The 19,197-nt window shown below is 50.3% G+C and overlaps 1 protein-coding gene across 1 annotated transcript in view; it reads left to right on the top strand.

Moving 5' to 3' along the window:
• GSG1L (GSG1 like) overlaps positions 1 to 19,197 on the top strand; it is a 91,278-nt gene that overhangs the window by 61,405 nt on the left and 10,676 nt on the right. Inside the window, exon 4 of the mRNA XM_031658361.1 lies at positions 13,697 to 13,767. Coding sequence (XP_031514221.1) covers positions 13,697 to 13,767 — 71 coding nt within the window. The remainder of the gene's footprint in view (positions 1 to 13,696; positions 13,768 to 19,197) is intronic.

The following is a 19,197-nucleotide window of genomic DNA, read 5'->3' on the forward strand; positions in this document are numbered from 1 at the left end:
CAGAGGCTGGGCACAGTGGCTCACTTTGGGAGGCCAAGGCAGGTGGATCACGAGGTCAGGAGATCAAGACCATCCTGGCTAACATGGTGAAACCCCGTCTCTACTAAAAATACAAAAGAATTAGCCGGGCGTGGTGGCGGGCACCTGTAGTGCCAGGTACTCAGGAGGCTGAGGCAGGAGAATGATGTGAACCCAGGAGGCGGAGCTTGCAGTGAGCCGAGATTGCGCCACTGCACTCCAGCCTGGGCGACAGAGCGAGACTCCGTCTCAAAAAAAAAAAAAAAAAAAAAAAAAGAAGAAGAGGCTTCACAGAAGAGACTCCTGAGCTGAGTTTTTCAATACTCATGCAGAATCCACCAGACAGATCGGCGGTGGGTGAGGGAGGCTATTTCAGGCACAGGGAACAGAATGAGCAAAGGCCAGGAGGGGCCGACACACAAAGCACATTTAGGAAAATCTAAGCGACTTGGTGTGATTTGAGAGTGAACGCCTCGGTGGGAGTTGTGCCTGGGTCTCTGATCCTCTTCTCCTCCCACGGTGTCTGGGGCTGGGGGACGGTGGTAGCAGCTATCCGTCTATCACTGGGATGCATTTATCTTCTAAGAGAGGGGAGATGGAGTAGGAACCGTCCAAAGCCCCCTTCCTTGATGCCAGTGCTCGCTGCACTCCCAGCCCAACGCAAAGTCATCAGATCTCAGATCTGCAAGATTAACCAGCATGGACAAAAGTGGTTTGTGCACAGGGAAGGGGTGACCTCAACCTGGCTCCTTACACATTCACGGGATTGGCTCAGCAGGGATAGGCATGTCAACCGCATGCCCCAGTGGCTCCCGTTCTCTCTCTCCTGTTTGCTGTGGGGGAGCTTTGTGAAGGGCCTGTCTCCACATCCTCACCTCCCACTCACCGTCCAGCCCCCTCCAATCTGGCTCCCACCCCCTCACTCCACGAAGCAGCTCTCGGCAGCCTGGCACGGCACCCACCCGCCTCCCGAATCGCTCTCTCCCCAGCTCCCACAGCCACTTCTCCTGGTCCTGTGCGCCGACGCCGTCTCTGGTTCACTACAGGGCTGTCTTCCCTTCTGTGACATGCAGCTCCTCATCCTCCGTGGCCACGGGGCCGAGGGCTCCCATATTAGAAGAATCCACTCCACTCCAGCCGATGCCATATGCGGTTGCTTCCTTGGTGTTTCTACTTGGATTCTCAAAGGCACCTCAGATCAATATGTCCAAGACTCATTCATGATATTCACGCCCCCAAATGCAATCTTATTTCCGTCTCTCCCTCCATAAGTGGCTCTGCTTGTGCAAGCTGGAAACCTGCAGTCCTGACGGACGCCCCTGCTGCTTCTTCACCACCCATGACCCTCCTGACCACCACAAGCCCAGGGCCTTCTCTTTATGTCTCCTTCTCTTTTCTCTGTCTCTACTTCCATCGTCCTACTCTGTGGCTGCAACAGGACTTACCTGGGTGAATCCAGCCACTTTCTTCGTGGTCTTTGCACACCCATTTTTGTCCCCTATAAACTGCTCCCACCCCAGAAGCTGGAATGTCTCCTCAATATGCTAAAGTCATCAGGGTAACGGGACCCCCATCTTTCTGCCTAAAACACTGGAGTGGCTTCCCGTGGCTCTCAGGATAAAGACCCAATTCCTCATCACAACTTCGGAGTCCCACCGTGTACCCCGGGCCCCTTCCCCTGCACGCAGCATCCCCTGATCGTCCACGGCTCCCCAGCCTGGCCTTGCTCTGGCCTCTGCAGCTCTGACCCACTCTTCTCTCTGCTGGAGTGCTGCCTGACACCTTCCCCACCGTCTCCCCTGCCAAGCTGAGCAGCATCATGCCTCAGATATCCTCACATCTGTTCTCCCTCCCGGTGTCACCTGGGTGCCGAAAGGGACTTCTGAGACAAGTCCGGTCAGGAGGTTTCATGCTGTCGGTGGGGCCTTTATGGGTGGAAGGACTCCTTAGAGGTTGCCAAAGATGCGGATGGGGTTTTGGGGTGGGGCCACCACTATGCCGGTGATTATTTGTATTGCCAAGTAATCATTGCTAACCCATGTGATTCTAGAAATAACCAAAGTAACCTCAAGGTGTTAATATCTAGAGGTCTCTTTTTTTTTTTTTTTTTTTTTTTTTTTGAGACAGAGTCTCATTCCGTCACCAGGCTGGAGGGCAGTGGTGTGATCTCAGTGCACTGCAACCTCTGCCTCTCAGGTTTAAGCGATTCTCCTGCCTCAGCCTCCCTAGTAGCTGGGATTACAGGCACACACCATCATGCCCGGCTAATTTTGTTTTGTATTTTTTGTAGAGACGGGATTTCACCATGTTGGTCAGGCTGGTCTTGAACTCCTGACCTTGTGATCCGCCCACCTCAGCCTCCCAAAGTGCTGGGATTACAGGCGTGAGCCACTGCGCCCAGCTGAGGTCCCTTTTTAAAACCCAATATTGGAGAAACGGGAGACAAAACTGTAAATTACACATAAAGATCAAGCTAAGGCATTGACATGCGCATGGCTTTATCTCCTTCTGTGTTATTTTCCAAATGTTTTATATCATGATGATATTTACTCAGAAAATGGGAAAAGAAAAAAAGAGTCTTTCTTAAAAGCCCATTTATTTCCCCCTAACTTGCAATGACCTTTTTGACGTGATGTTATGGAATCTTAATTTACTACCTGCAGTCATTTATTTGCCCAAAATTCCTTTTAATTCCATTTTTCATTCCATTGTGAATGGCTTATTTAAAAATCAATGTGTTCTTTGTCCTCTGCGACTGTCTCTTAGATGTTTAGCCTCTGAGACGTGTTCAATCACAGCTCCATCTCATCCATCTGTCTTCACTGCTCGAAGTTTACTTCTCGGTAATACCTTGCACGCCGTCACTCGGTGTTGGGGTCCTTTGAAATCGCCATTCATTCTTGAGAGGAACGTGGTGCCCGGAAACTGGAGATGGCACCATGGAGATTCAGAACCTTCACGCGGCTCCTGCGATCAGATCGTCAGCCAGCACCCATGCACGGGGAGGTGGAAACACGAGATGGTCCTTGAAGTGAAAAAATTATCAGAGGGTGGTGAGAGGAACATCTGAAAAGAACATCTGGAAGGAATGTTCGCTCCCTGAACTCTCATGCTTTCTTTTAAATATCTGCCAGCTGGAGGGAGATTCAGAGGCAGGAATGAGGTGGCTGGATCTTTGATCATGGCCATTTGCCACCAGTACCATGGGGAGAGGACGGGAGGCTTGGGCTGGGCTGAGCCCCTCACCTGGCCAAAGCCTGGGCCCAGCAGCATTGACCTCACCTGGAAGCCTGCTCAAAATGCAGAATCTCAGATCCCACCTTAGACCTGCTCAATCAGAGGCTTTATGTGAACAAGCTTTTCGGGTGATCTTGGAGCACCTTTAAATTTGTGAAGTACTGGGCTGGAGGATAGAGCAGGTGCAGCCCCAGTCATAGGATCAGGAGGTGGACGTAGCCAGCCAAGGCCAGAGGAGAAAAAAGGGCCTTACAGAACAGTGCTACTCAAAGTGTGGTCCCTGGACCATTGCCCATTTGCAAACATCCTTCGTGATGTAAGGACAGAAATGGAAATAAATGGAAGCTTTCATAGCAAATTGACATTGCTGGACATCCATGCTTGCCTTTTGTATGCATTTTTTTCATTTCATTTTTATTTTTTATGAAAAGAATTTGTTCAAGACAGATTGAAAATTAAGTGGGAGCCAGGCATGTTGGCACACACTTATAATTCCAACTGCTCAGGAGGCCGAGGTGGGTGGAGGATCACTTGAGCCCATGAATTGGAGGCTGTAGTGAGCTATGATTGCTCCACTGCACTCCAGGCTGGGCAATAGGGCAAGACCCCATGTCTAAGAAAGAGAAGAAAATTAAGGGGGTTGGGGGAGTCTTAGTCCTTTATCACAGATAGTTGCAGAAGCACAGCATGTAGGCTGTTAATTCATACAAAGCAGTGGCTGGATATTTGGGAAACAGCCGGTCTGGGGCCAGAGAGAGAGAGGGGCTGGCTTTGAGGATGGCACAGATGGAGCCATATGGGGTGGAGAACATGCGTGGGGATGAGAGCCTGGAGCAGGGGCAGTGAAGGCTGGGGAGGCCCCAGGGAACACGGCATCCACCCCTGCCACAGCAGAGATGGGGGCTGATAGGCTCCTTGATGATTCTCCTGGCTGTTGTGGCCACGTTCGTCCCTGGAATCAGGCCGGCAGGTACAGCGTGGCCTCCTAGTGAGATGTCAGTTCTGGTCCTCCCTGAAACCCTCCCTCAGTGTCCTCAGAGCCTCCATCACTTGCCTGCGCCCGCCTCTTCTGTTAAAAAGAACAAATGCCCAGCCTCCTTCAGACCCCAGACTATGTTGGACTATTGGGAACAGTGACTGTAGGAAGGCACAGTCACCTCCAACATTTCTGCAACAGTTCTGGTAGAACCAGTGATGGAGGGCCCCCGGCCCCACTTTCCATGAGGACCTCACAATGCAAGCCTGCCCGAGGTGGGTCTGATCGGGAATCCCCTGCCTGCTAGGAGTCCACAGAGTGCAGTGGAAACTCACTGCAGCTCCAGGAATCATAGACCCAAGCTCAGACCTCAGCCCTGCCACAAGCCAGCTGCAGGGTTGGAGCTACTGGGACTGCTCACGAAGGCCCATTGTGCAAATCTCCTCCCAGCTCCACATTCAGTGACGTCACAGAGGTCCCTTCAGTTCAGCCACGGTGGGAGTATTTACCCCACGGAAGTTCACAAACACTGAAACAGGGCTCTGTTTTTTATTGGGCAGCCAGGCTACCACGAAACCGGGCAAAAGTTACGAATCTATCTTTGCTTCAACTTTCCCATCTGGGAAATGGGGCTGGTGCTGAACAGGTACCTTTGTCACTGTCACCTTTCCCTGGGGCTCTTCCGTCTTTCTAGGCACCAGCATCGACTCCCAGTTAGCTCCTGCTCTGAAACTCCTTGTCCCCAGTTTGGGGGACTCTGTCTCTTCTGGGGCAAAGGGCAGTGCCGTGACCTCCTGTGGGTTTTGCGTGCCGTGAATTCAGAGGTTTTTGATACCTTTGAAGCCTTTCTTCTGCTTCTTGCAAAATATCCCTTTCCTGAGGCAATGACAGCGACAGCTGTAAATGCTGGAATGGAAGAAAGGGTGTGTGTTTGGGGAGGGGTCACCGGATAGTGCATTACAGTAGTTCATATCTTCTGCCTCTGGAACTGGGAGGTGGGGCTGAACATGCAGTCACAGAGTGACAGGACCAGAAAGATCCCCGAGGTGAGGATGACGATAGTGACAATAGTAATAATAATATGATGATTATAATGGCAAGCACCAGGCAGTGTTCCCAGTACTGCTCTAAATAGCTTGAGATTTACATTTATTTATTGTTTTATTTATTTGAGAGAGGGTGTCGCTCTGTCACCCAGGCTGGAGTGCAGTGGCGCAATCATAGCTCATTGCAGCAGACTTGGGTGATCCTCCCACCTCAGCCTCCCAAGTAGCTGGGACTACAGGCATGTGCCATAGCACCTGGATAATTTTTTTTTTTTAATTTTTGGTAGAGACTGGATATGCCTATATTATCCAGTATGGTTTACGTTAAGAATTAGTTTAATTCTAATAACAACCAGAAGAATAGGTACATTATGTGCCCATTTATCAGATGAGAAAATCAAGACTTGTCCAAGCACAGGGCTGGTGAATAGTGGAGCCACTGCCCCACCCCCTGGAGAGATGTGACACGCCTGGGGTGCCCGGTTCCACCTGATACCAGCTCTGAGCACTGTTTCACACCAAGCACCCCCATCAGCCCTTCAAGGACCTTGTTTAGATTTGTGGGTGTGCTAGTCCATTTCACATTGCCATAAAAGAATACCTGAGGCTGGGCAATTTATAAGGAAGAGAGGTTTTTGTGGCTTGTGTTTCTGCAGGCTCTACAAGAAGCATGGCACCAGCATCTGTTCAGCGTCTGGTGAGGCCTCAGGAAGCTTTTACTTATGATAGAAGGGGGGGTAGGTACATCACACAACGAGAGAAGGAACAAGAGAGAGGTGGAGATGCCAGGTTCCTTTAAACAACCAGCTCTCTCCTGAACTAATGAGAACTCACTTATTACCAAGCCTTTCATGAGGGACCAAAATACTTCCCACCAGGCCCCACCTCCAACATTGGGGATCACATTTCAGCATGAGATTTAGAGGGGACAAATATCCAAACCGTATCAGTGGATGTTTCTTACACTACCACCATCTAATTTAAAAAGCAAATCTGGCTGGGTGCAATGGCGCAGGCCTGTAATCCTAGCACTTTAGGAGGCTAAGGCAGGAGGATCACTTGAAGCCAAGAAGTGGAGGCTGCAGTGATCTATGATTGTACCACTGCACACAAGCCTGGGTGACAGAGTGAGACCCTGTCAAAAGAAAAAAAAAAAAAGTAAATCTGTCTTCATGTCTTCAGAAAATACACAATGTTTCCTGCAGGAAATTACAGTTCAGAACAAAGGAAATTGTCACTTAGTGACATTTAACATTGCTCCTTTTTCAGCAGGGAGCTCAGCATTGCTGATGACCCTTGGCTACGTCCCCTGTGGGGTGCTCTTAGCTTCAAACTGTTTTTCCTCCTTCCCTTGCCTCCCCTCCTCCTTCCCTCTCTCCCTTCCTTTTTTTTTTTTTTTTTTTTTTTTTTTTTTTTTTTTTTGTGAGATGGGTTCTCGCTCTGTCACCCAGGCTGGAGTACAATGGCGTGATCTCGGCTCACTGCAACCTCTGCCTCCCGGGTTCAAGTGATTCTCCTGCCTCAGCCTCTAGAGTAGCTGGGATTACAGGCGCCCACCACCAGGCCTGGCTAATTTTCTTGCATTATTTGCAATACTTTGTGCCATATACTGTGCTAGACCCTGAGGCTACAAGTATAGAATGAGAGAAACCCCATCCTTCTTTCTGAGTTGAAAATGTATTAAGGGGGGCCGGGCACGGTGGCTCACGCCTGTAATCCCAGCTGTTTGGAAGGCCAAGGTGGGAGAGTCACTTGAAGCCAGGAGTTCGAGACCAGCCTGGGCAATATAGTGAGACTCTGTTTTTACAAAATATGAAAGAATTAGCTGGGAGTGGTGGTGTGTGCCTGTAGTCCCAGCTACTTGGGAGGCTGAGGTGGGAGGATTGCTTGAGCCCAGAAGGTCAAGGTTACAGTGAGATATGATCGTGCCACTGCATAAGTGGCAGGTCCTGGGCTTGAGTCCTTACAACAACCAGAGAGGCAGTGGCAGTGGTTGTTACTGTAGTGAAATGACCACAGGTATTATGCCCAGTGCACACATAAGAAAACTGAGATTCAGAGTGGCCCAGTGAGCTGCACAGGGTCTTGCTGCCTGTTAATAGCAGAGCTGAACTCAACCACGATTCCTCCTCACCCCACAGCCCAAGGTCTCATTGTGCCCAAAGCCTACGCTTGTCCCCTCTGTGTTTCCTGCCAGGGAGCCCCGCCACTGGGGGCACTCAGCCCTTGCCCAGAACCACTGCCAAGCCCTAGCCAGGCCCAGAGGGCGGCCAAGACCCTGCAGATTCTGCAGATCTGGTGTCTTCCTTGCTGAATCTGGTGGACAGTCTCAAGTCTGTGCAAGGAAACCAGCTCTTTCCAGAATGACAACACTGCGTCATAGAAAGATGGGCAGGTCCAGGCTTGGAGCTCAGCTTCCTCTCTTAGATGTGAGCAGGTCAGCAGCACTATTCACAATAGGAAAGTCATAAAATCCACCTAAATGCCCATCAGTGGTAGACTGCATAAAGAAAATGTGATACGTACACACCATGGAATACTACACAGCCAGAAAAAAGAATGAGATCGTGTCCTTTGCAGCAACATGGATGGAGCTGGAAGTCATTATCCTTAGCAAACTAACACAGGCAGAAAACCAAATACTGCATGTTCTCACATGTAGGTAAGAGTTAAATGATGAAAACACATGGACACATAGGGGGAACAACAGACACCAGGGCCTACTTGAGGGTGGAGGCTGGGAGGAGGGAGGGGATCAAAAAGCCATCTATCAGGTACTATGCTCATTACCTGGGTGACAAAATAATCTGTACACCAAACCCCTGTGACACGCAATTTACCTCTCTAACAAACCTGCACACGTACCTGAATCTAAAATACAAGTTAAAAAGAATTAAAAGCTGGCCGGGTGCGCTGGCTCACACCTGTAATCCCAGCACTCTGGGAGGCCAAGGTGGGTGGATCAGATGAGGTCAGGAGTTGGAGACCAGCCTGGGCAGCATGGTGAAAGCCTGTCTGTACTAAAAATTCAAAAAGGGCAGCATGGGTGTGGTGGTGCATGCCTGTAGTCCTAGCTACTGGGGAGTCTGAGGCGGAAGAATAGCTTGAATCCAGGAGGTGGAGAATGCAGTGAGCTGAGATCGCGCCACTTCACTCCAGCCTGGGTGACAGAGTGAGACTCTGTCTCAAAAATAAATAAATAAATAAATAAATAAATAAATAAATAAATAGGAAGTGAGCAGGTTCTATGGCCTTCACGATGCAGCTCAAACAGTACCACCCCGAGAAGCCTCCGCTGGTCCCTGCACCAGTGGTTTTCAACCCGGGCTGTACATTCCAGCCCTGCTCCCCACCCCCCGTAATTAAAAACTCCCGTGGTGGCTTCACTGTGCAGCCAAGCTGAGAATCACTGGGCTTGACCAGGCGTTCACACGCCATCCACACAGACCAAATCCCGCCCACCACCTGCTGCTGTCCACACCCATTTGTTTCTATCTTGTCTACGTCTGCTTTCACGGCAGGGGCAGAGTTGAGTAGTTGTGAGCATATGGCTTGCAAAGCCTCACGTATTTACTATCTGAGCCTCTACAGCAAAGGTTCACCAACCCCTGGACTAGATAATTATTGGCCCTGCCAACCTTCTTCATATCCTCCTGGCCTGAAACTTAGCACATGAAGCCACGGTTATTTGTGTATGGGTAAAACCAACAGGAGATCCTTGAGGGCAGGGGTCTCTCTGGCTGGTCCCTCTGGCCCCCAAGCCCAGCACAAGGCCTGGGTCTCTCCTTGGCAGGTGTTACTGGATATGTCAGCTGTTGAGTGTGGGGTTCTGGGCAGCAAGGCTTGGGTGTTGAGGGAGGGAAGGTATTGTGCCAGGCTGGACTGACTATCTCCTTAGACATCGGCCCCTTTGCTCATAGGGCCCCACTTCCCAAGGCTGAGGCTCCCAGCAGAAGCCAAGGAGGTGCCCAGCTTGAGGCCTGGAGGAAGATGAGATTTCAGAGAAGAAACCAGGAGAGACCAGGCATGGTGGCTCATGCCTGTAATCCCAGCATTTTGGGAGGCTGAGGCGGGTGGATCACCTGAGGTCAGGAGTTTGAGACCAGCCTGGTCAACATGGCAAAAACCCATCTCTACTAAAAATATAAAAAAATTAGCCAAGCATGGTGGCACACACCTGTAATTCCAGCTACTTGGGAGGCTGAGGCAGAAGGATTGCCTGAACCCAGGAGGTGGAAGTTGCAGTGAGCCAAGATCACACCACTGCATGCCAGCCTGGGCGACAGAGCGAGACTCCATCTCAATAGCAATAACAATGAAAAGAAACCAGGAGAATTGGGAGCCAAGGATGGATGGAGGGGTTGGTTCATGGTCAAGGCTGTGAAAAGCAGGAGGATGTTGGAAGCCCTTTATGTAATAGGACTGACCTCTGTTGACTTAGAGGTGCTGGACGTGGCCAGGGAGGTGGTGTTCTAGGGTGAGGACGGGGCTGTTATCTGGTCCACCCTCCCATTTAATGTTTGAGTTCAGTTATGACTTCATGATTGGCGATACTCTAGTCCTAAGCACCTCTGCTGATGGAAACTCACCACATGCACCATTATTTGGAAGAGTCAACAAAAATGAGGAAACACCTAAATGTCTACCAATGGGGGTATTGAATATTAATTATTCTTTTATATACAGCTATAAGAAAAAAAAAGGCGAGTGAGATCTAGGTGTACTCAAATGAAAAATTTCTGGATAGTTAAAAAGAAAATCAGGTTCAAAAATGTGTTTAATTTGAGTCTATTTGTGTAGAAAAAGTATTAATTCTGAAAAAAAAAAAGTACCAAACTGCTAACAATGTTGATCCCATTACATGTAGATGTGATTATAGGGGGACTTTTGCTGTCTCTGGTGTTGGAGGTTTTTTGTTTGCTTGTTTTTGAAACAAGCTTGTGTTATCAGGAAAATAGCCAAGATTTTTTATTAAAAGACTTTTTTGGGCCGGCCACGGTGGCCCACGCCTGTAATCCCAGCACTTTGGGAGGCCAAGGTGGGTGGATCACCTGAGGTCAGGAGTTCGAGACCAGCCTGCGCAACATGGTGAGACCCCCGTCTCTACTACAAATACAGAATTAGCTGAGTGTGGTGGCACACGCCTGTGATCCCAGCTACTTGAGAGGCTGAGGCAGGAGAATTGCTTGAACCCAGGAGGAGGAGGTTGTGATGAGCTGAGATCGCACCACTACACTCCAACCTGGACAACAGAGTGAGACTCCATCTCAAAAAAAAAAAAAAAAAGACTTAAAAAAAAAGACATTATCCTTTTGTTGAACTGAAATTTGTCTTTCTATGGCATCAACACACATTCCTTTGGTCTAGGGCCACCCAGGCTACAGGCAAAATTTATAAGCAGAAAATGTTCAGAGTATGTTTCCTGGGAAGTACAGCCCTAGCCCCTTGGTGCAGACAGTCCTTGTGTAGTGTTATTCAATGCCTGACCTTTTTTACTTTTTGAGACAGGGTATCACTCTATTACCCACACTGAAGTAAGGTGATGAGATCATGGCTCACTATAGCCTCTGTCTCCTAGGCTCAAGTGATCCTCCCACCTCAGCTTCCTAGATAGCTGGGACCACAGGAACACATCACCACACCCAGCTAGTATTTGTAAAGACAGAGTTTCACCATGTTGCCCAGGCTGGTCTCAAACTCTTGGGCTCAAGCAATCTGCCTGCTGCAGACTCCCAAACACTGGGATTACAGGCATGAGCCACCACACCCAGCCTCACCTGCCATTTTCTAACTAGGGTGCAAGCTTGTCTTCCCTACTAGGCTGGAAGAACTCTGAGGGCAGAGGTTATGAAATAGACATTCCTGTCCTCCACACAGCATCTGGTGCCAACAGAGAAGGTCCTCAGGAAGTTCCTGGTGAATGAGCGAATGAATGAATGAATGATTGGCGATTATCAATATATGAGTATCTCTCTCCCTTCTACTAAGGATACTTTGGCATTGCTAGCTTGTCACTCTCACTTTCCCCTGTCTTCTCCTTCAGCTCAGGCTTCCCGGATGTGCAACTAGGAATAAGAGGTGATGGGAAGAGTCAGGGAACAGAGATAGGGCATTTACTTTGGAAAGGATTGAGCCTTCCTTGCATGAGAGAAGAGGAGATAGCAGTGGAAAGACAGAGAGGGTGGGGAAAAGGGAAAATGCCACACCAAGGACATTGAAGGGAGTTTAGGGGAAGTGTTGAAAATGAGACGAAGACAGACTGAGAGAGATTTTAGGACAGCTGCAAGACAAGTGAGAGAAAAGAGAGGGATGGAGGAAAAATGTCAAGCTGTGTGGGTTGGAGCACCTACTGTGTGCTTTAGGAGAGACAATAATGATTGGGCTTTTTTTTTTTTTTTTTTTTCTCAGACGGGGTCTCATTTGTTGCTTGGGCTGGAGTGTAGTGGTGTAATAACAGTTTACTGCAACCTCGATCTCCTGGGCTCAAGCAATCCTCCCACCTCAGCCCAGACCGTAGCTGAGACCAGAGGCACACACCACCACACCACATGTGCTGGCTTATTTTTAAATTTCTTCTAGAGATGGGGTTCTTGCTATATCGCCCAGGCTGGAGTGCAGTGGTGTAAATCATGGCTCACTGTAGCCTTGATATCCTGGGCTCAAGCAATCCTCCTGCCTCCTGAGTAGCTGGGACTAGAAGCGCACACCACCACTCCGGCATGCACTGGCTTCTTTTTTGATGTTTTCTAGAGATGACGATCTTGCTATGTTGCCTGGGCTGGTCTTGAACTCCTGGCCTCAAGTGATCCTCCTGCCTTGGCCTCCCAAAATGCTAGGAAAATGGACATGAGCCACCACGCCCAGTCTGGAGTTGTTCTTACTTGAGAGGATTAGATTGTGTTTCTATAATGTGATGCCCCTTTGGACTGGACTGTGTGGAGCTCAGGAATTTACCTGGGTTACAAATGCATGTGTGCGATGAGGAAACACGGCCCCACCCATTCTCAGGCCCAGCCATCAGTGGGACGCGTGTGAGGGTCTAAGTTTGGAGCTGTGTCAGAGGCCAGGGGCCTGCCTCCACTGTCCAGGTCCTCAGCAGCCTCTGCTCCATGCTTCTCCTTTGCTGCCACCCCTCAGAGGCTGCTCCCTCTGGGACCACTGCAACTCTGAGATGATGGAGGAGAGAGAAACCACACTGAGAAGTTCTTGCAATTGTTGGTGGGAAAGAACACTGTGCCAGAATTTGGGAGACAGGGGCTTTGATAGTATGCAGAGTTATCTTTAGAAAGTGTTTTATTGGGAGGCTGAGGTGGGTGGATCACCTGAGGTTAGGAGTTCGAGACCAGCCTGGCCAACATGGTGGAACCCTGTCTCTAATAAAAATGCAAAAATTAGCTGGGCGCAGTGGCGGATGCCTGTAATCCCAGCTACTTGGGACGCTGAGGCAGGAGAATCGCTTGAGCCTGGGAGATGGAGGGTGCAATGAGCCAAGACCATGCCACTGCACTCCAGCCTGGGCAACAGAGTGAGACTCTGTGTCAAAAACAAACAAACAAACAAACAAAAAAGGTGTGTTTAAATATAGTTAAGAAATGCTTCCCAGAGTCGAGCACAGTGGCTTATGCCTATAATCCCAGCATTTTGGGAGGCAGATGCAGGAGGATCCCTTGAAGCCAGGAGTTTGAGATCAGCCTGGACAACACAGCAAGACCCCATCTCTATAGAAAAATTTAAAATTAGCTGGATATGGTAACACACACTTGTAGTCCCACCTACTTGGAAAGGTAAGGTGGGAGGATTGCTTAAGCCCAGGATGTTGGAGGCTGCAGCAAGCTCCGATTGTGCTATTGTACTCCAGCCTGGGCGACAGAGTGAGACCTTGTCTCTGGGGAAAAAAGGTGCTGCTTAGCGAATAAAAGCCTGTTGCCCTCCATCAGAAAATAAAGTAGTCAAAAAGAAGCCTCTGGAGTTAATTCCCTATATTCATTATGTATGGATAATCACCATTAACCTTTTGGTGTATATTTTGCCAAAATAATTTCTGTGCATTTCGATGTATAATTCTGAAAACAAATGAAACTGTAAACATCTTTTGTAATATACCATTCGCACATAATTGATGCTCCTCTTTTTGACAGAATGATGGGTTTGCCTCCCTATTCCGCCTCTGATTGATCAGCTACATGGCACTGGGTTGGTCACATCACTTCCAAAAGCCTCAGTTTCTTCATCAATAGAATGGGAGTAATGATGACCATCTCACGGGGTTGTGGTCAAAATCTCGCAGGGCGGCAGGTGGAAAGTTACTTTGCAAAATGTTCTCCAAAGAAGGGAAGACTGCACTTTTTCAGATCCTGGGTCTCTGCCCACTCATCCTTCTCTTTCCTACCCAGGTTTTTTTTTTTCTCTCTCTTTCCAGGATGGAGAAGAGGGACGGGAGCGAGGAGGAGGACTTTCACTTAGACTGCCGCCATGAGAGATACCCTGCCCGTAAGTGGCCTGTTTGTGGGCACCTCCTACGACAGATTCGTGGGCTGCAAGAGGAAAAAGAATCCCTGGAGATGAGTCAGGCCAGCCCCCACCCCCCACTGCACCCTGCATTCTCCCACAAACACGTTACAGATGAGGAAACTGAGTCTGGTGTCTCAGGGTAGCAAGCCCCTGCACGCAGCTCTCCCCACAGCTTTCCCAGTCGGGGTGGGATGCTAAGAAAGAAAGAAAGAGACGGGAGTTCCAGGCAGGCAGGGAAAACCCAGCTCAAGGCCAGGCCTGGGTTAGCCACTGGCCTGAGGGAGGACAGTCCTGGCTAGAAGGAGCCGAGGCAGGGCGGTGACCGTGGACAGGAGTCGTTTGAGCTGTGGATACTCTTGGCAGCTTAGATGCGTTCACTTCAAACACTTTGCTGTGGGGCACACCATGAGGCAGAATCTAGGGCACTGCTCAAAAAACGAATGTCCGGATCAGAAAGCAAAGCAGAGAAGAACCAAGGTAAGATTAAAGTTAAAATGGTCAGATCTCGGCTGAGCCTGCTGAATGCCCACCACGTGTTCCCCGCTCCATCCCACTCTGTACTAAGGGCTTTTCATGCCTGATCTCATATCCTTGCTTACCCCCAGCCCCTACAGCTGGGATTGTTGCCTAGACTTTGCAGATGAGGAAATTAAGGCTCAGAGAGGTGGAGTAACTTGCCCAAGGTCACATAGCTTAGCTAGTCACTGGCAGAGGAGTCACAGCAGACACTGTCAGTGCCCTGGCCACCTCTCTCAGACCTTTAGGAAGCTCCAGTGGCATCTATCTGTATCTGCATCTCTGTGCCTGGAGGCTTCCCCACTTCCACCCGTAGAAGGCTAGAAGTGCCAGGGAAGTTGGTGTATAGATACCCCAGCTCCCTCACCCTGGAGTGGGATCCCCCTGAGGCATGTGCTCTGCAGTTTCTCTGTAGGATAAAGAGTCAATGATCATTAGGTTTAGTGGCTCTCCCTTCCCATCCCTGTCCCACTTTTCCTCTCTGCCCAATTTCCCTGTTCCTTGTAAATATATCACTGGCATTCAAATTCTTATCTGTGGGTCTGCTGCTGGGGAATCCAAACTAAGAAGGCAGAGATTTAAACACAGGTCTGTCTGATTCCAAATCCTGTGATCTTAGTAACTGAATGAGAAATGGCTCTGCTAGTGGGGAGGAGACAGTGGTGAACCAAGAAGCTTGGGAGGAGGCCTTGTTAGAGAAGAGGAGAGGAAAGAAAGCCCAATTTTGGCCTGTGAGGGGCAGGGTACGGTGCTGAAGCGAACCGTGGGCTCACACATCATTGTTTCATGTTTGTGCTAGCATGGAGGGCTTCCTGGAAGAGGGGATCAGAAACCAGGGGATGGATATGTTTGGAGACCTCCTGCTGCAGGGACAACAGAGTGAAGAAATCATCAGAGAGGGGCTCGGGAAGCACACAGCAGGGATAGAGGCTGAGAATCCTGAATGTCCTCAGCTCCCTTATTTGGCAGTGAGCCTCCCCAGGCTCCTTGCAGAACGGGCAGGAAACCCTGAGTGGAAAGAGGCCTTGGGGCTTGTATTAGGGGAATCTGGGGGCCTGGGTGGAGGTCCCTGCCACTGAAAGAGTCAAGGCACTATGGCCCTAAAAGTAGTACCTGGAATTAAGAATGAGAGTTCTCAGGGTCAGAGGAAATGGCAAAACCCCTCTACCCCACCCCCAATCCCAGTGTCCACAGCCCTCCCCCCACACCCAATCCCAGCCTCACAGCCCTCCCTCCACACCCAATAACAGCCTCACAGCCCTCCCTCCACCCCCAATCCCAGCCCCACAGCCCTCCCTCCACCCCAATCCATTTGCCTCCTCACCCCCCAGTCTCCTTGTTCCTCCTCCACCCCCCAATGCAGCCCCCACAGCCCTGCCTCACCCCAGTCTCAGCTCCTGTTGTCATACTTTGCAGTATCAAGCCCCACAGCCCTCCCTCCACCCCCAATCCATTCCATCCAGATCCATTCCATCCATTCATTCCATTGATCCATTCCACTGATCCATTCCCTGATCATTCCATTCCATCCATTTGTCCCTCCACTGATCATTCCCTCCTCCATTCCATTCCCTGATCATTCCTCCATTCCATTCCTCCACTGATCCATTCTTCCCTCCATCCATTCCATTCCATCCATTCCTCCATTCCATCCCCGGTCCCCGGTCACAGCCTCTCCCCAGCCCCCAATCCCAGCCCCACAGGCATCCCCTTGGCTCCCCAGTCAGCCCCGGAACACTCTCCTGCCTCCAATTCCGGTCCCAAGCCTAATCAATCCTAATCAAATCTGGCCCTCTCCCTGCTTTGGTCTCATCCACAGCCCTCCTTCACCCCAATCTCGTCCCTGACTCCCCCATCCCTATCTCAGCCCATACAGCCGCCCCCTGACCTGGTGCCTGGTGCCCCCTCAAGCAGCTTCTCCTTGTGAAAGAATCATCAGACCCATTCAATAAGTCAATAGTCTGGAGAATTTCATCTTTCGTTCCTTGGTGAGTGCTTATTGAGCATCTGTGCATGTCAGCCCTGTGGGTGCTGGAGAGACAGCAAGGAGTCAGGCAAGACAGCAAGACAACGGCCCGTGCCTCAGGGGCTCACAGTCCGAGGGGAGAGAGAATCACTCAGTAAGTGAGCTCAAAAACAAACAAGGGAGGAATATGTGGTGATCAGGAGGAAACAGGGCAGGGGCACTCCTTTAGGTCAGCGCTCTGAGAAGCCACGGAGCTGGGACCTAAAGGGCGAGGAGTCCAATGAAGAGCTTTGCAGGCAGAGGGACCTGTGTATCCCAGAGCCCGAAGGAGCCAGACAGTGCTTGTGGAATAACCGGGAGACCAGATGGGCTGAGGCAGGAAGGGCAATGGGAGGGCAGGAGGGCTGGAGGGGCCGAGGATGGCAGGAGGCAGGACGGGGATGGAGTTCACTATGCAGTGGAGGAGAAGCTGATTCTACAGCAGGCAGCCTGGGGCATTTTAAGCAGGGAGAAGATATGTCCACATTATTTCTCTCTCTCTCTCTGTCCCTCCCTAGTTATTTCTTTATCTATCTATCTATCTATCTATCTATCTATCTATCTATCTATCTAATCTATTCATCCATCTATCATCCGTCTATTATTCATCTGTCAATCATCTATCCATCTATCCATCAATCATCTGTCATCTATAAATCTTATCTGTCTAAATCTATCCATCTATCATCTATTTATCAATCATCTATCAATCCTATCATCTATCTACCTGTTTATTTATCATCTATCTACAGATCCTATCAACCCTATCTACCATCTATCCATACACACACACACACACACACACACACACACATATATATCTGCAGTGTGGGAAAAGGATCAGAGAAGAGCCAAACTCAAGGCCAAGAGACCATTTTGTAACCTACAATATGCACAAAATGTTTGCTGTTGCAGTCATTCTTGGGAGACATGATGGTGGTGGCCTGAACCGTGATGTTGGAGATAAAAGTGGGTAGATCAAGGACCCTCTGCTGGTACAATTTCCAGAGCGTCTTGGTTTGGGTTTCCCTGGAAGTCCCTTGAGATGGACACAACAGCAAGTGCTTTATTTTGATGATCGAAGAACACCCAACTAGGAGTGAGGAAGAGAGACTAAGAAGGGAGAGAAAGGTGGCCAGTCAAAGGCACAGCGTCAAGCCTGCTGGGGGCTGAGGGCACCAGTGCAGAGCACATGTATCTGAGCCATCCCCCTGCAGATAGGAGGGCGACTCTCCCGGGCCATTGTTCAAGGGTTGCTGCGGGAGGGTCGGGTGCATGAGTTCTCTGGAGGTAATGGCTCAGAGCATGGGCAGAGGGGCTTGGGGCTGGATGGAGAAAGCCCTCCTTGCACAGTTGGGTGTCAGCCGTGTGCACCACTATGGAGCTGGGGGGACAGCATCAGATAAGTGACTCATTTGAGTGAGGAGCGGGGGAGGGGAGGGACCTAGGATATGCACAGAACTTTTGCCCGAGCAGTCAGGGGCATGGGGTCTCTGACTGATGGAAGGACATGGGGAGGGGTCGGTTTGTGAAGGGCAATGTTGCTTTGTCTGTGTGGAGTTTGAGGGTCTGGTGAGGGCCTCTGGGAGGCAGCCAGATCAATGGAGGGGAGCTTAAAACGGTGGCAGAGAGACAGGCAGGTGCAGTGAAGCATGCCTTAATCCCAGCTCTTTGGGAGGCCAAGGCAGGAGGATCACTTGATGCCCGGAGTTCGAGACCAGTCTGGGCAACATAGTAAGACCCTATCTCGAAAAAAAAAAAAAAAGTTAAAATTAGCTGGGCATGGTGGTGCAAACCTGTATTCTCAGCTACTCTGGAGGCTGAAGTGGGAGGATTGATTGAGCCCAGGAGTTTGAGGCTGCAGTGAGCTATGATTGTACCACTGTACTCCAGCCTGGATGACAGAGTAAGACTGTCTCAAAAAATAAAAAGGCAACAGGATAGTGTGGGATGGTTGAAGCCCAGGGACTGCAAAGATCATGTGGGGAGAATGTGTAGGGTAGGGAGAGACAGTGACACAAAAGGGGCCTAACCTCCTGGGGGTTCAGGGGAGCCACCGAGGCCGGTGGGGAAGGAGCTGCGGAAAATTGTCAGCTGCCCCCAGAGACTTTCCAAACCCTGGCTTCTCAGGGAAGAAAAGGGCCTGAGATCCCACAACCCCTGTGCCAGGTATGCCTTTTTTTTTTTTTTGAGACAGAGTCTCGCTCTGTCGCCCAGGCTGGAGTGCAGTGGCGCGATCTCGGCTCACTGCAAGCTCCGCCTCCCGGGCTTACGCCATTCTCCTGCCTCAGCCTCCCGAGTAGCTGGGACCACAGGCGCCCGCCACCTCGTCCGGCTAGTTTTTTGTATTTTTTAGTAGAGACGGGGTTTCACCGTGTTCGCCAGGATGGTCTCGATCTCCTGACCTCGTGATCCGCCCGTCTCGGCCTCCCAAAGTGCTGGGATTACAGGCTTGAGCCACCGCGCCCGGCCCAGGTATGCCTTTTATCAGGAAGCTGAGCATTAGCAGGCATGGCCGTCATTCCCCGGGGAAAGTGGAGGTGCTGGGAACTCCCACGTCAAACAGCGTGGAAGGAAGAGACCCCCTCTGTGGTCAGAGCTGAGGGAGGCGTTGGGGGAATGTGGGCTGGATGCTGGCAGGCGTGAGAGATCCCGTGACTTCAGGGATCCTGAAGCAGGCTGCTTTATTTATTCCACAAATCATCGCTAAAGAGGCCTCTGGCTCCTGGGAGCATGGAGATGAAAAAGGCACGTTACCGCACGCTGCTGACTTCCGGGTCTTGTTGGCGAGACAGACCAAAGCCATTAGTGCACTGTGTGGCCAGAGCTTGAATGGTGTCAATGCAGGGTCCAGGATAGCAGGGCATGGTGCCTCATCCCACTCACAA

This window comes from Papio anubis, chromosome 18 (genome assembly GCF_008728515.1).
Source record: "Papio anubis isolate 15944 chromosome 18, Panubis1.0, whole genome shotgun sequence".
Taxonomy (NCBI): Eukaryota; Metazoa; Chordata; class Mammalia; order Primates; family Cercopithecidae; genus Papio; species Papio anubis.